The sequence below is a fragment of the Melospiza melodia genome, chromosome 5 (genome assembly GCF_035770615.1).
Source record: "Melospiza melodia melodia isolate bMelMel2 chromosome 5, bMelMel2.pri, whole genome shotgun sequence".
Classification (NCBI taxonomy): Eukaryota; Metazoa; Chordata; class Aves; order Passeriformes; family Passerellidae; genus Melospiza; species Melospiza melodia.
This window is the reverse complement of record NC_086198.1, coordinates 15519984-15533254: the sequence shown is the minus strand read 5'-3', so window position 1 is coordinate 15533254 and position 13271 is coordinate 15519984. Positions and strand designations below refer to the sequence as shown.

At 38.3% G+C, this 13271-nt stretch overlaps 1 protein-coding gene across 5 annotated transcripts in view; it reads right to left on the bottom strand.

The window, feature by feature from the left end:
* Nucleotides 1-13271, bottom strand: part of SH3D19 (SH3 domain containing 19) — an 81657-nt gene that overhangs the window by 7036 nt on the left and 61350 nt on the right. For all 5 annotated transcript variants that reach the window (XM_063156380.1, XM_063156383.1, XM_063156381.1 and 2 more), the window contains 7 exons: nucleotides 10300-10412; nucleotides 8088-8146; nucleotides 5812-6076; nucleotides 4547-4615; nucleotides 3121-3193; nucleotides 2675-2805; nucleotides 310-368 (listed from right to left, as the gene is read on the bottom strand). In XM_063156380.1, coding sequence (XP_063012450.1) covers nucleotides 310-368; nucleotides 2675-2805; nucleotides 3121-3193; nucleotides 4547-4615; nucleotides 5812-6076; nucleotides 8088-8146; nucleotides 10300-10412 — 769 coding nt within the window. The remainder of the gene's footprint in view (nucleotides 1-309; nucleotides 369-2674; nucleotides 2806-3120; nucleotides 3194-4546; nucleotides 4616-5811; nucleotides 6077-8087; nucleotides 8147-10299; nucleotides 10413-13271) is intronic.

The following is a 13271-nucleotide window of genomic DNA, read 5'->3' as shown; positions in this document are numbered from 1 at the left end:
GAAGAAAGTAGCAAGGTCAGGAGCAGAGAGAGGTGTACAATGCTACTGAAGTTAATTAGATTGGTTCATGGTTTCTGGAACCAGTTTTCATGAAAGGAGGGTTTTAGGCTTTTTAAAACTAAATATGAGTCTTTATAAAACATCATAAACATTCAGAATTTTAAACATATAATTTAATTTTTACAATGTATTTTAGTGAATAAATTGTTAACCTCAGTGAGTGCAGAGAGCCCCTGTTTCAAAGTTAATATTTATTTTTCATTCCTTGTAAATCAACACGAGAAAGCAAATAAGATTCATCTGACTCACTTGATACATCGTGATGAAGAGGGTATTTTTTTCTTGTTGGCTTCTTCTGGAACATCAATCTAATAAGACAACAAAATAAATTGTATCTTCCATTACAAGCTCATGGCAACTTACCACAATAAACTTGAAACTGGTTAAAATAATCTGTTTTTCAGATGTGTGACACTCTGTAATCCCTGGCATGCTCTGATATATGATCACATTAATGTAAATTTATGCCTGTTTTCTCATTTTTTAATCTTATGCAAACAAGGAGCAATATTTAATGTTTTGTTTTATGAAGCTGGTTTATTGTTTCTACTTGTAGCATGACTGATTGACGGAATACTTGACTAGATGCTACCACATGTTGTTGAATTTAGATCCCAATTCTCAACTGGTAATTGCTCTCAATTATTTACTAGCACAGTACACCACAATAGACAAAACTACTGTTTACACTTATCCCTTCTGTGCTTTGGTAGCCAACTGCTCTCCAAACAAAACCACATCTCACAAATCTCCCTTGAATTAGAGAAATACAACTTTGAAAATCAATACACCAGTATATCAAACACCCAACATTCAAGTCCTTTCTCACAGGAGGATTTCAACTGTATTTTTGCTGTGAGATGTACAGGACCAGGAGCTGAGAGGCCCTAGTGAAGAGCTTTGGGTTGCAGCTCACTATTACACAGCCAGCTCCCATTAAATCAACAGGAATGTTCCACAGCTTGTGTGAGGCACTGGAAGAAATCACAATGCCTTTTAGGACAAATAATCTCTGCATTGCTCTTGCTGAAGGAGCTGGTATCTGTGGTGCTCTGAAGGTTCTATGGAAAGCCATAACTATGTATTATTGTTAGGTGTCTAAATCCAAACTACTACCCAGCTCAATATTGTAAAAAACACATTGCAGTGTATAGTATGGAGACCTTTTATCAAGATGAAATCTGACATGAATTAACAGGAGAATCCACTCAAGTAAATTAGCTTCAGGTACTGCACTCTTTTTTCTTTTTTAAAAAACCCCAAATTCTCAAACAAAAGATTTTTGCCCTCAAAGGATAATAATTTTTTACAACTAAAATAGAAATGCATTTTCCCTAGCTTTTATGAAGTTGTATCTGTCTGTATGAATGCTGAATTCGACTCCAGCTACTCACTCCACTACTTTAACATAAAATCTTTTCTTCATTAGCTATCAGTAGAAGCAAGAGCTTTTAAATGGAACTGTTGGTCTGTGTAGAAACAGCCAATCAATTTAGCTAACAAATCTTTCTTGTGAAAGTGAATCAAGCATGGTTCCATTACTACTAACTATGAATTTAGTTTTTATTCTTCAGCACTTCTCAGATCTTAAAATTTTTCTCCAATACCACCATTACAAACTAAACAGACACCCTCTCCTCTCTGATGTCCACCAAATCCTTGGTATTGCCCATGCAGCAGCAGGGCTCACTCTGCCAGCTGTGCTGGCCCAGGAAATGCTGCCACAGACACCTCCTGCACCTGGCATGGTGCCAGCCATGCACCTTCCCAGCATCCTGGTGTCCCTCTGGCATTCCTCCATGTCCACATGGCAGGTGTGGACAGCCCAATGCCCTTCCCACTGTCACAAAATGGACTTCAGTGTCAGGCTCAGGTTTGCAATGGGTTTGACCCAGCATTTGACTGCAGGGAACCATACTGTATCCCTTTTAAATGAATTACCATTGGGCTCCAACAGAGCACCTGCCTCTTGCCTTCCACTCACTGTCAAGTGTCACATTGAGCAACAGGATTGCTTTAAGCTGCTCATTTGCAACAACACAATCTCCTTGCACTGTGCCAGCACAACCATTTGTGCAGCCACTTAGAAAACCACTTAGGCAAATTGATCCTGTTGGAAAAAACAGTATTCTAGGAAGAAAAAAAACCCAACATGGTTTCAAATTGCTACTCTGACCTAGTTCATTACATGGCTAAAAAAGGGGTGATTCCAGCAAAGTTCAAGGGATGAGAAAATGACAGAAGATGGGGAACTGGGAGGAGGCACAAAAATCAACCATCGTATACTGAGTGTTGCTTCTGACATGCAGCTGTCAAAAAATAATCTGCTTTGAGGACCCTGAGAAACTATGCATGTTTCCAAAGAGAATCTGGTAAGGGCAATGATTTTCTCACTTGGCTTTAAATTGACAGCAAATTATTCCCCATAACACAAGCTGGTTGTGCCAAATCAAGCATCCTTCTAATACCACACAAACAAGCTGATGAATCTCCAGTGGGATAAGAGATTATCTAAACACATTATGGAGTTAAACACACAGGAGCCTTAGCAAAATAGAACCAGAAAACAAATGCAACAGGATGTTATGTAGCAATGTATACAAAGCCTACATACAACCACTTTAACAAAGTTGGCAGGAAATATCCCTGTGCGATTCCCACATTTTCCTCTGTACCACTCGCTATCAATTTTCTCCAAAAGACAAACAGTGTCTCCAGAATGAAGGTCCAAGTCATCAGCATGCTCTGTAAGACAATATCATTTCAGTTAACAGTACTTGTCACATTCACTGATTTTCTCTAAGTAAAACCTTCTTAATACAAATACCACAGAAAAAAAACAGAATCAGCTTTAAAAAAGTCTTAATTTTACCTGCTAAATCAATTAGCTTTAACTGAAAGATGGACCCATCTACATCTAAACCCACTGATTTGAGCAACTTTATGTGCAGACCTTGCAGACTGAGTTCCACACCATTTTTAAGCTCTAATTTCTAAGAAAATTTCCATTTGACAGTCTTAAAAGTAAAACATGCTTCCAGAATATTCACATTTACTTACCTGCAGGAAAATCATGCAGGACTACAGCATGAGGTGCACTTGTGTCAGAAACCTTTGGAGGGTGGTTTGAATCCTGACAACAACAAATAAATCCAAGTAGTTTATGAATCATGGAAGATACTAACAGATTCTCTGTTATGTGCTCCTGAATTCATTTTCTGACTTTGGACACAGAGCTTTTCTGGTATTGCAGAAGGAAATGGTTATTGGTCACACAGCATAGGGTTTGAATTCTGTATGCCTTTTGCCAGTGTAAACAAGAATACATTTCACCAAAATCTACCTTTGAGCCAGTGAAAGGAAGGGAAGTCATGCAACTTTTCCAAATATAGAAAAAGCCTCAACTATCTCTGTGGGCCAGAAATCTGTAGACTGATAGCAACACTAATTGCAAGGGCTGTGGACAAATTTTGTACTGGTGGCTTGGTACTTTGTGCTACCAGCCACTCTTCCTTGCTCAAGAGAACAGCCAACCCAACTCTGCCCCAGCACACTCAGCAGGGACAGCAAACAAACATTCCAAGAGGAGCAGGGAAGCCCCTCTGCCTTTGCTTACACTAAGGTAACACTGAGGGGAGCTGACAGTTTTGTTGTGGCATCTTCATAAAGAGAAATTATATTCAAAATGCTGAGCCATCTTCTCTGTCCCACCCACTAGGAATTTTTAGGCTGTACTGATGACAATGATGGTGTGTGAATTACATTCAAAGTAATTCACTATGTACAAAAAAAACCCCAAAACAAAATAAAAAACTGAAACAGCAACAACAAAAAAACCAACGACCCCCCCCCAAAAAAAAAACCAAACAAAAAACCCCATAGAAAACCCCAAAAAAACCCCACCAAAAATCCAAACATAGACAAAGATAAGACCTGAATTACAACAGAAAATAACATACTGCACAGAAATCTATTTCAGCCATACAGGCTTTTGATAATAGTCAAAAAGTCTGCTCATAGCTCTAATTTCCATTAGCTATTTAATATTAATAGGGTCATGCCCTAAAACCAAGTCAGGATCTGTAGAAGCAGAGAGAAGAAAATACTTTCAAATCCGTATGCCAAAGCCAATTTGCTGATGTACCATGTACAGCACTTCATAAAGTACTCACTTATCTTTTGCTCAATTCTCAGATACTCAGCCAAGGGAGTGATTATTTTCCTATGAGATGGAGGAACTTTACCAGTTTCCTCTCCCTTCTGGCACTCCAAGTAATTACTCTTGCTCTGTTCCATAAGCTGAATATCACTGTGCTATGAGGCAAATCACCATTATTGGGTTTTGTTTTGATTACAGAAACACAAGGATTTGATAAATCACTATTACATGTCTCAGTGTAACCTCTGAAGACTAAAACATTTGATACTTTACTGCAACAAGTCTTGTTCATTTAATATTTAAGCCAGCAGGAAAGAAGTACCTTACCTTACAGGACAGTTCTCCAGTGTTCCTGGGAAGACAATCTTCCTTGGCAACTCCATGAGGCACAGGCAGCTTGAAGAGAAACAGAGGCAAATGAAAAAGTTTTTTTCACTTCTAAGCATCTCAGATTTTCACTTCAAGTGATAACAGTCAGATGACTGAACTATTTAAACCACCCACTACAGGTAATTAGGAGTCCAGTGGAAGAGGACAGGTTCCTTTGGAAGGCATTCAGAACAGACTGCAGGTGATATGAACTGACACTCTGAGAAACTCAGGGGGTGTCACCCCCTTTAAAAGTGTCTTAGACACTTAACTGGTATCACACCATACACTACAAGATATTCAGAAAGACACTCTGATGCAGAAATATATTCATTTGTCATGGAGGGCACTAGAAAAACACCCTGGGAGGAAATTTTCCACTGACAGTAAGACTTCAGGGCAGGAAATTACTACTGATCTCCTACAGAAAAAAATCTCATACACGAAACTCTAAATGCAAAAGTGAAAAATCAAAAAGGTGGCAACAGAAAGTTTCCACTTCATGCTGATGGAATTTTGATGCTGTTCATGCTATGGCTGAGTGGCTGCTTCTTTTTTTGGACAAGAGCACCAGTTCAAGCAGTCATCAGCTCTACCACTGACCAGCTTCAAGTTTCTGGGGAAAGACCTTTGTTTTTATTTGCAGTGTTGATCCATTTGTATTTAAAATTCCATAATAACACATACAACACCAAAACCATTTTTATAATGAAAAGGGATGGCATCAATAGCATGAAAAATATAAGATTTGCAATGTTACATTCCTCACACTTTGCAAGCTTGATTAAATAAGGTCAACTACTTTATATGTTCCAATGCTTCCCCAATTTCCCTAAGCATTTTGATATGTATGGCTGAGCCAATATAAAAATGCAATTATTCAGCATAATCTCACTGAAAGAGAATTCAGAACCGGTGACTGGAAAAAGAACCCCCAAGCCCCAAGAGCTATGCATTAAAGATAAAATAATTACATATATACACAGAAATGCACCACACAGGTCTATACTTTACATGTATTCATTGCTTTCTCCAGTATTGCCTTACAGGACTTATTACTATTTATCTACTAGCAATTTCTAGGGAAGATTATGCTGATAGATGCACTTTGAAAGCCACATAATACTAACCTACTTTAGCAGGTTTAACTACCTTTTTTTCTAGTATTTTAACCAGCACTGTTTTATAAAAACAATGTACTCAGACAGAATATCTCAACTCACCATGTATTTATTGTAGAGAGGATGACCTGGTTTAGGTCTAGGAGGTAATGCTGGATCTGGATTTTTAAAGACTGCACTTTTTGCTCTCTTGGGTCCCAACTTGAACTTGTTGTTTTTTTTATCAGAAGCGATGTCCGAAATAGATCGCGAAAGAACATCCTTCTGGGAGGAGGACTTGGCTGCAGAGAATTTTGGTGGAGGTGGCCTGCCAGGAACACTTTTAGGTGGGGGAGGTCGAGCAGGTATAATTTTTCCATCCACAGGCCTAAAAATTGTGCAAACCATCAGAGAAAAATACATAATAAGCCTGCCACTTCATCCTAGATACAGAGTGTGCAGTAAGGAAACAAGATTTGTGATGACCTGGGCTGCACAGTTTGTAGTCTCTGAAGCTTTCTAGGAATACATCAGATCCTGACTGGGACCAATGATCAAGCCCTGAGACAGATCCTTTGACTACATATTTCCAACAGCCTGCCAGCTTTCTGGGGAGCCTACTAAATAAGGAAGATTTGTTTCAGCAATCCACCTCCAGAAAGAGCTTTCTTTGTAGCTGCTGCAGGATGAAGTTCGGCTATTAGAGAGCTTTTGTGAAAGCTGGTCTTCAGGAATCAACCTGGCTCCTTCCTTGGGATGTCACTTACCTAAAGTGACTCTGATGAAACTCATGACATACCACAACACTTTGCACACTGCCATCAATAGCACAATTTACCATTTTTTATGCAACAGATGTCTACCACAGAAAGAAAACACTGGTGAAAATACTCAAGTTCTCTGGCAATGATAGAGGTCTCCCACTCCTATTAGCACACAAGCAGTTTAGAAACCAAAATCAGAGACTAGCAAGTGACAGTAGTAATAGTTAATAGCAATTAATATTACTAGTAATATTCCAAAATTGCAGTATCATTTGGTTGTTATTGGGAGATCTTCAACAAGATACTGCAAGTTTCTGCTACAACTGGCTTTTTGTTTCATATAATGTAATTCAGCATAATTATTTGCTCATGTACAATCCTCATGGGTCTGCAAAAATTATCAACCCCAACAAGTGTGCATTGGTGGATCTTTGAAGTATCATTCTAACACATTTTGTGAGTGTCACCCATCACTTGAGAAGATACTAGTGCTCTACTAATGCTCCTGACAAGAGTTCTCTCTTACTATTTGAGTATGGAAAAATTTTTAAATGTCAAAAAAATTTTCCACTTCTCATCATCATCCATCTCTCCCTTTTCTTGGCCTCATCTTAAAGTAAGCATTTTTAATATTGACAAAAGGGGATATTCCAAGTTAAACTACTTTAAATCTGTAAACAGACCAACTCACACATTTTTAAAGCAACTAACTAAACAAGAAGACCCTAACAAGCAATTCAGTGAACTATTTTACTGCTCGCTTAAAATAAATTAAAAATCCATTTGAGCAGAAGAGTACAAGGACAAAATATTTACTGCAGTCCCAGAGACCCTAATAAGAATCAGGAATGTTATGCTAAACTGAATGTGGGGAAGGAACAAGCCAGTAAATGAGGTGTTTCCCTGTGGCATATCCATGTTCTCTCCTGTTAATTAATACTAATTATTATTGATAGACTCATTTCAATAACAGAAAGATTCTCTTGTCCTAACACAACAGAGCAAACTCTTGTGTTTCAACTCACAGATTTAGAATGCAAACACTGAGATACCCACAGTGGGCTGGCCAGTCAATGCCAGATCTCCATCCACTGTGTCTCTGGCATTGATGAACATGAATTAAAGGCTGGTCCAGCAACTTTTGCCCTTGGAGACATTCTTTCTTTTTGGTTCACAAGAATAAAAAACCCCAAGGCTGTCATTGATCCTGCACCTGCATTTTAGGTCCAAAGTGTATAGAGTAGCCAGTGCTTCGGGGAAGCTGCTGGCCCAGCATCTGCCCTTTTCAGGGTGGCATCATCTGCCACCTCCATTCCTTCACCACCCAAATCCCACCACAAGTGCAAGTGCTGTGGGTGAAAAGGTTAAAGATTCAGAAAGGAATGACTGTCAGCAGCCACTGTACATTAGCTGAAAAGTTAAACAGCTGCTCTCCTATAATCTCCCTGCTCATACCATACTGTACAAACAAGTATTAAACAGCTACCAACTTGGTCCTGCCTATTTATTACTGAGCAGAGTGCCCAGCCAAGACTATTGAGCTATGGTTGGAGTCAATAGTGTCTACACTGAGACTAACTATGCAAATTAATTTAGAAACAGCACTTTTAAGGGCTTTTGGAGAACCACACTCACCTTGGGGGTAGTAGAGGTTCTAGCTGAGGCACTCCACCTTGTTCTGAGTGATCCAACTCCTACAACCATTCAAAAGAAAAAAGACATTTCTTTAAGCCTAAGGAAAATAAAAAATCCTGTTTAAATGATATAATTCTTGTATCAAATGATATCATATGGACATGAAAAACAAGACTTTCTGGAGGTCTGTGAGTAAAGTAGTAAGAATTATGGTGTGATTCTGCAATTTTAAAGTGTTGTTGGATATGGAGAAAAATATGGAGGGTAGATAAGCTGATTTACCACCTGAAACATAGCTTCAATTGTGCATTAAGTATGACCCAGCCCCTCCTTTCCTATTACATGCCAGTAAGGACTTAAGAGCCAATTCCTGGAGAGTCATACAATTGTACAATTACACTGCCCACAGGGATTTGCTTTATCAACTTGGATTTAACTTTGACACATGGAACACTTTGAACAGGCTTAAAGCAGAAAACATGACATTAATGCAACTCACACAGGACAGCATCTCTTGCAAACAACATTAGCTCCCATTAAAGAAGGCATCAAAATATGTTTGCTAGAGATCTCACAGACAAATCCCAGTGAATCTTGCTTTGGCAGATAAAGGCATCACTCCTCCCAGCTGCCCATGCTGTCCTGCCAGAGATTACCCCCACAGAGCAGTCAGAGAGGAGGACATGTGCCATGTCTGAAGGGCTTGGACCACAGGGATGGATTAACAAGTGACCATCCTTACTGCCTCCTGCTGCTCGTTTTCATCCCAGTGCCAGAGAGTTCTGCCAGCTCTGGGGAACAAGCACAGCTGCTTCTGGAACAGCATCATAAATCAGATTGCTGAACCTGGGTTCAAAGGAACCCTTTCTGAACCAGTACTTCGAGACAGGTCTGAACAGTCTTGTTTACTTAATTAGCTGCTTGAATATGCCTGAAACTCAAACAATTTCTGTGATTTTTCTCATCTAGAAAACACCCAGATATATCTTGTGATAAAATCTGAGCCTTGATTGAGTTCCCAAATTTCATGTTCTGATTAAATGACCCTATTAGAAAGAAAACAACCTGCCACTTTCAGATGAGGATGTTATCTTCATATCAAAAATTTTCCTCTTCTGTGTGAAAAGGAAGAAATCTGTGCCAACTGCTGCTTATGGGCAACAATTTTTGCTGTTGTCATTTAATCACTTCCACTGACAATACTAGTTTTAGAAGTACAGCTCTTACCCTTCCAAGCATAGAATTTCAATGTTCCAGTGGATTCAATACAATCTTTTTCTAAAAGCTGAAGCTTACACGTCTGTCACAATAACCTGGATGACACTGCAAAAGTTTTGTAGTTCCGCTGCATAAAATGTCATTTAATGTCTTGTTTCATAAATTATTTTTTCAGCATTATTCAGAAAAGGTGGAACCTCTCTTAACAGCCTTTTCAATGGCAACATTTTAATATCCTTTATCTTAGTAGCAAAGGTAGCTACAAAGGCATTTGTTGGCAGCATCCATCTAGTAAGGGCTCTTAATTTTATTTGATCTTTTACTGTCTGGGGCTTTCACAAGATTCTCTGCCATTCTTGTCATCAGAAAACTCAATATTTGTAAATTTTACTGTCATTTTCTAGTTTAATTCCCTTTTGAAAATCTGTGTCAAATGTCATTTAGCTACAATGCCTACCATTACTATGTACATGCCCCAGAGCAAGGAGCAGAGCCTTACTTCCCAAAATAGGTGGTTCTACTCAGCAGAAAGAGCTGAAAAAAAGCAAGCTTCATTCTTCTACAGAAAAGTCTCCTCTGCCTGCAAATTAGTACAGACACCAAGAGCAATTGTGTGCAAGAAGGTAAAAAAATACATTACTAAAGCACAACACTGACAACATTTCACCATGTAAATCCCACTAGACTTTGAGCCACTTTGCAATGCTTTTGGCACTCACTTGCAGAATCATGATTTCAGATGATGAATACAGAAAATTGAAGATATGATCAAAGCTTAGTAAAATCACCAGAGTCTTTTTCAAAAACTGACAGCAGTCTAAATTACCTAATTAATTAGAGAACAGAATTAAAAGAAAAAAGCCTTATATTTTTGAGTAATTGTTTTCATCTTCTAGTCCTTCAAACAACTTACTTTACAAATGCTTGAGGATCACAAGAGATCTTTTAACCAAAGCAGACAATGCTGTAATACAGGAAAACAGTTCTAACTTACCCCTTTTTTCACTAGGTCACCACTGCTGGGTTTTCCCACTGTGATATTGGATGTGTTCCCAATAGGCTTTTCAGCAGGAAGTGGAGGAGGGCTATGTGGGTTGTCATTTAAAGCTGTAAAAAACAAACAAAAAATCCCAAATGAAAGTCTAATTAATACCCTCTTCATGTGGATCAACAATAGATAAAGGAATCCACTTTTGTTTGGGACATTTTTTGTGTGAATGCAACTTCCCTCCTCAAAGCTGGAGCAGCCAAAGGGAAGAACCACTTAAAGAGCAGTGAAGGGAAAAGGGACATGAGAGGAACATCCTAACTCTGAGGCTGAATTCAGGAGTACTTGCCATCCTGCAAAATGGATCTTCACTTTAATCTAAAGACACCAGCAAGTCATTTCAGAGTTTCAGCTGCAATATTTGGTGATATAATATTAGATGAGTAGAAGAGTTTCTACCCCTTGGAATGTCAGATTCATTACTGGATACCCTGAAACGCCATCACCACATTTCTAAACTGGCTCACTTTTTTTTTCAGCTGTCAGCTCCTGGAATATCCTTCAGGCTGGAAAACAGCTGAGGGTTATTTCAAGCAACCCTGAAAGATCAGGAGACTTGGATGGAAGAACCTTCAGAAAGGTAAAGGCAAGAAAATAAATTATTGCCTGCTACAAAATTCAGGATGACAGAAAACAGAGATGGAAGTTGCCAGGTAGTCTTTAATGAGAAAAGCAAGTTTAGACATGGAAGAGGAAACACTACAGATCTTACTAGGGAAGAGTGATGATGTCCTCATGCTCAATAAAGAATAGAAAATCCTTCTAAATATGACATTTGCTTTCAGTGTCTCTGCCATTGAAACTTGGGAAGTACTTGGACAGGTTTTACCAGCATATTTGCCAAACATTTTGTCTTTATATATTGGAACCATGTCATCTATTTTACCATCTGTTTGTATAATAAGAAAATTAATTTCATACAAAGAACCACAGACACTTAAGCTCTTCTGACTTCCAGCTAAACTTGGAGTTACATAAAAATATGTGTAGACAGCCTGGACATTAATAGACTAATGACAAAAAAATAGGAGGAGAGATGCTATTCAAAACAAAACAGTTGCTCATTTAACGAAAATTACTCTCAACAAAGAAACAACACATAGAAAGGAGCAGTGTTGTTTATTTTCAACACCTTTGTGGCATTACTATTATGTAAAACACTGCTGTGATGTTTAAAAATGGGTCAGTTCAGTTCAATGGATCAGTTCAATTCTTAGGAGAAGCTCACAGTTACTGTGTTGGCAGTCACCAGGTATGGGGAAAAAAGTTCACCACTTTTCTAAGGTACTGCAATGGATGAAAAGTAAAACCAATACCTGGCAGTAATGCCTAAAGAAATCTTTTTTTACCATATTTTACTGATAAAAAAGCATAAAATATTTATTTACCAATTCCAATCCTGCTATATACACAGACAGCCAAATTTCCTCTCTCTTACTCTTTTTAAGGTCAGAATTAATGGAACTAGAAGAACAAAAAAAAAAAAAAAAAAATCCCCAAGAACTCAAAGTCAGGTGTTATTTTCAGTGATTTCTAAGTGTAATAACTGCAGTGGAACTTTGATGTTTCCTTTCTAATCACATCTCAACAAAAATGCTAGTCCTAATTGAAAACTTCACTGGAGTTCAAATTCTTAAGCAGTTCTGTCCCTTTTTTGGTAGTGCTGGGTGGGCAAGTTTTGGAGGGTTTTAAAAATTTGTGTTATTTTGTTTGTTCATTGGGGCTTTTCAGTTTTTCCTGGTTCCTGACAGAATTTATCTCCTCAATAAACAAGATGGCAAAAGACTTCCCCGTACTGAGATTATGGGGCCCCTTAACAATGTAAGCCCTACTATATCAATTTTTACTTTGGCCCAGTTGTACTGTACTCTTTTAACTTTTAACAGGTTACATTTCTGCAGCAGCTCCTATTTGACAAAAGGCTACTCTGTTTTCTTGGAATATGCTTCTGTTCCTCCCTACCCCATTAATCTTCCAACCACTGATTCCCATAAGGCAGGCAGTCCTTCACAACCTCCTGCTTTTTGTAGCTAAGTACAGGACCGGCAGCCCTTTGTGGAAATTTCAATTACCACTAGAGAGCAGCAAGAGCTCAGTTATCTCTAAGTTCAAAAGGGTATCCATCTCGAAAAAAAGGAAAAAGAAAAAAATGTCAGGTAGTTGGCTGGCTTTTTGTTTAATTTTAGTTTTAATTGTAATTAAAATTTCCTTCATAGAGAAGAATTATGTCATAGTTTCTTTACAGACATATTCTTCCAAGTGAAAAAAACTTTTCTTTTTAATCAGGTATTAACAGAAAGACTTTTCCTCACAGCTTTTATCTCCAGTCTTATCTACATTTTTAAATAATTTCCACTGCATTTCTTACACATGCAGGGGAAAAGAAAATTGAGTATTTTAACAGTGGGTTGGTGACAGGGGGAGATGGGAAATAATGAGTGAAACCACTATTGAGAAATACCACCTGGCCATACAGTTACCACAAGTTGACTGTACACCTACTAAATGTGGCAAAACATGATTTTGAAACATGAGTTTTAAGAGCTATCTTTTGACATTTTTCCCTAAGCTCTGAGGATCAAAGATAAGGCCAAACAGAATTCTGCAAGTGCACACTCCAGCATACAAAGACCAACACAAAGACCTTGTGGCTCATTGATAAATTTCCACTCTGAGACGCTGTCAGTGTCATTTGTAAAGCTGCAAAAGATTAGAGGTGGCAGGCTTTAGGAATACAGTGACTTTCAGAAAACTACAGTCAGGACCCTGATGCAAAACTGAACACATAAGATTTTTGCATCCTGATTCTCACATGCCTCTTTTTATTCCCTTAAACTGCTACCTAAACATTCTTGCTTAAATGGCCACACATTTCAAAACTAGCAAGGATCATAGAAACTTTTTGATTTAAATGATGA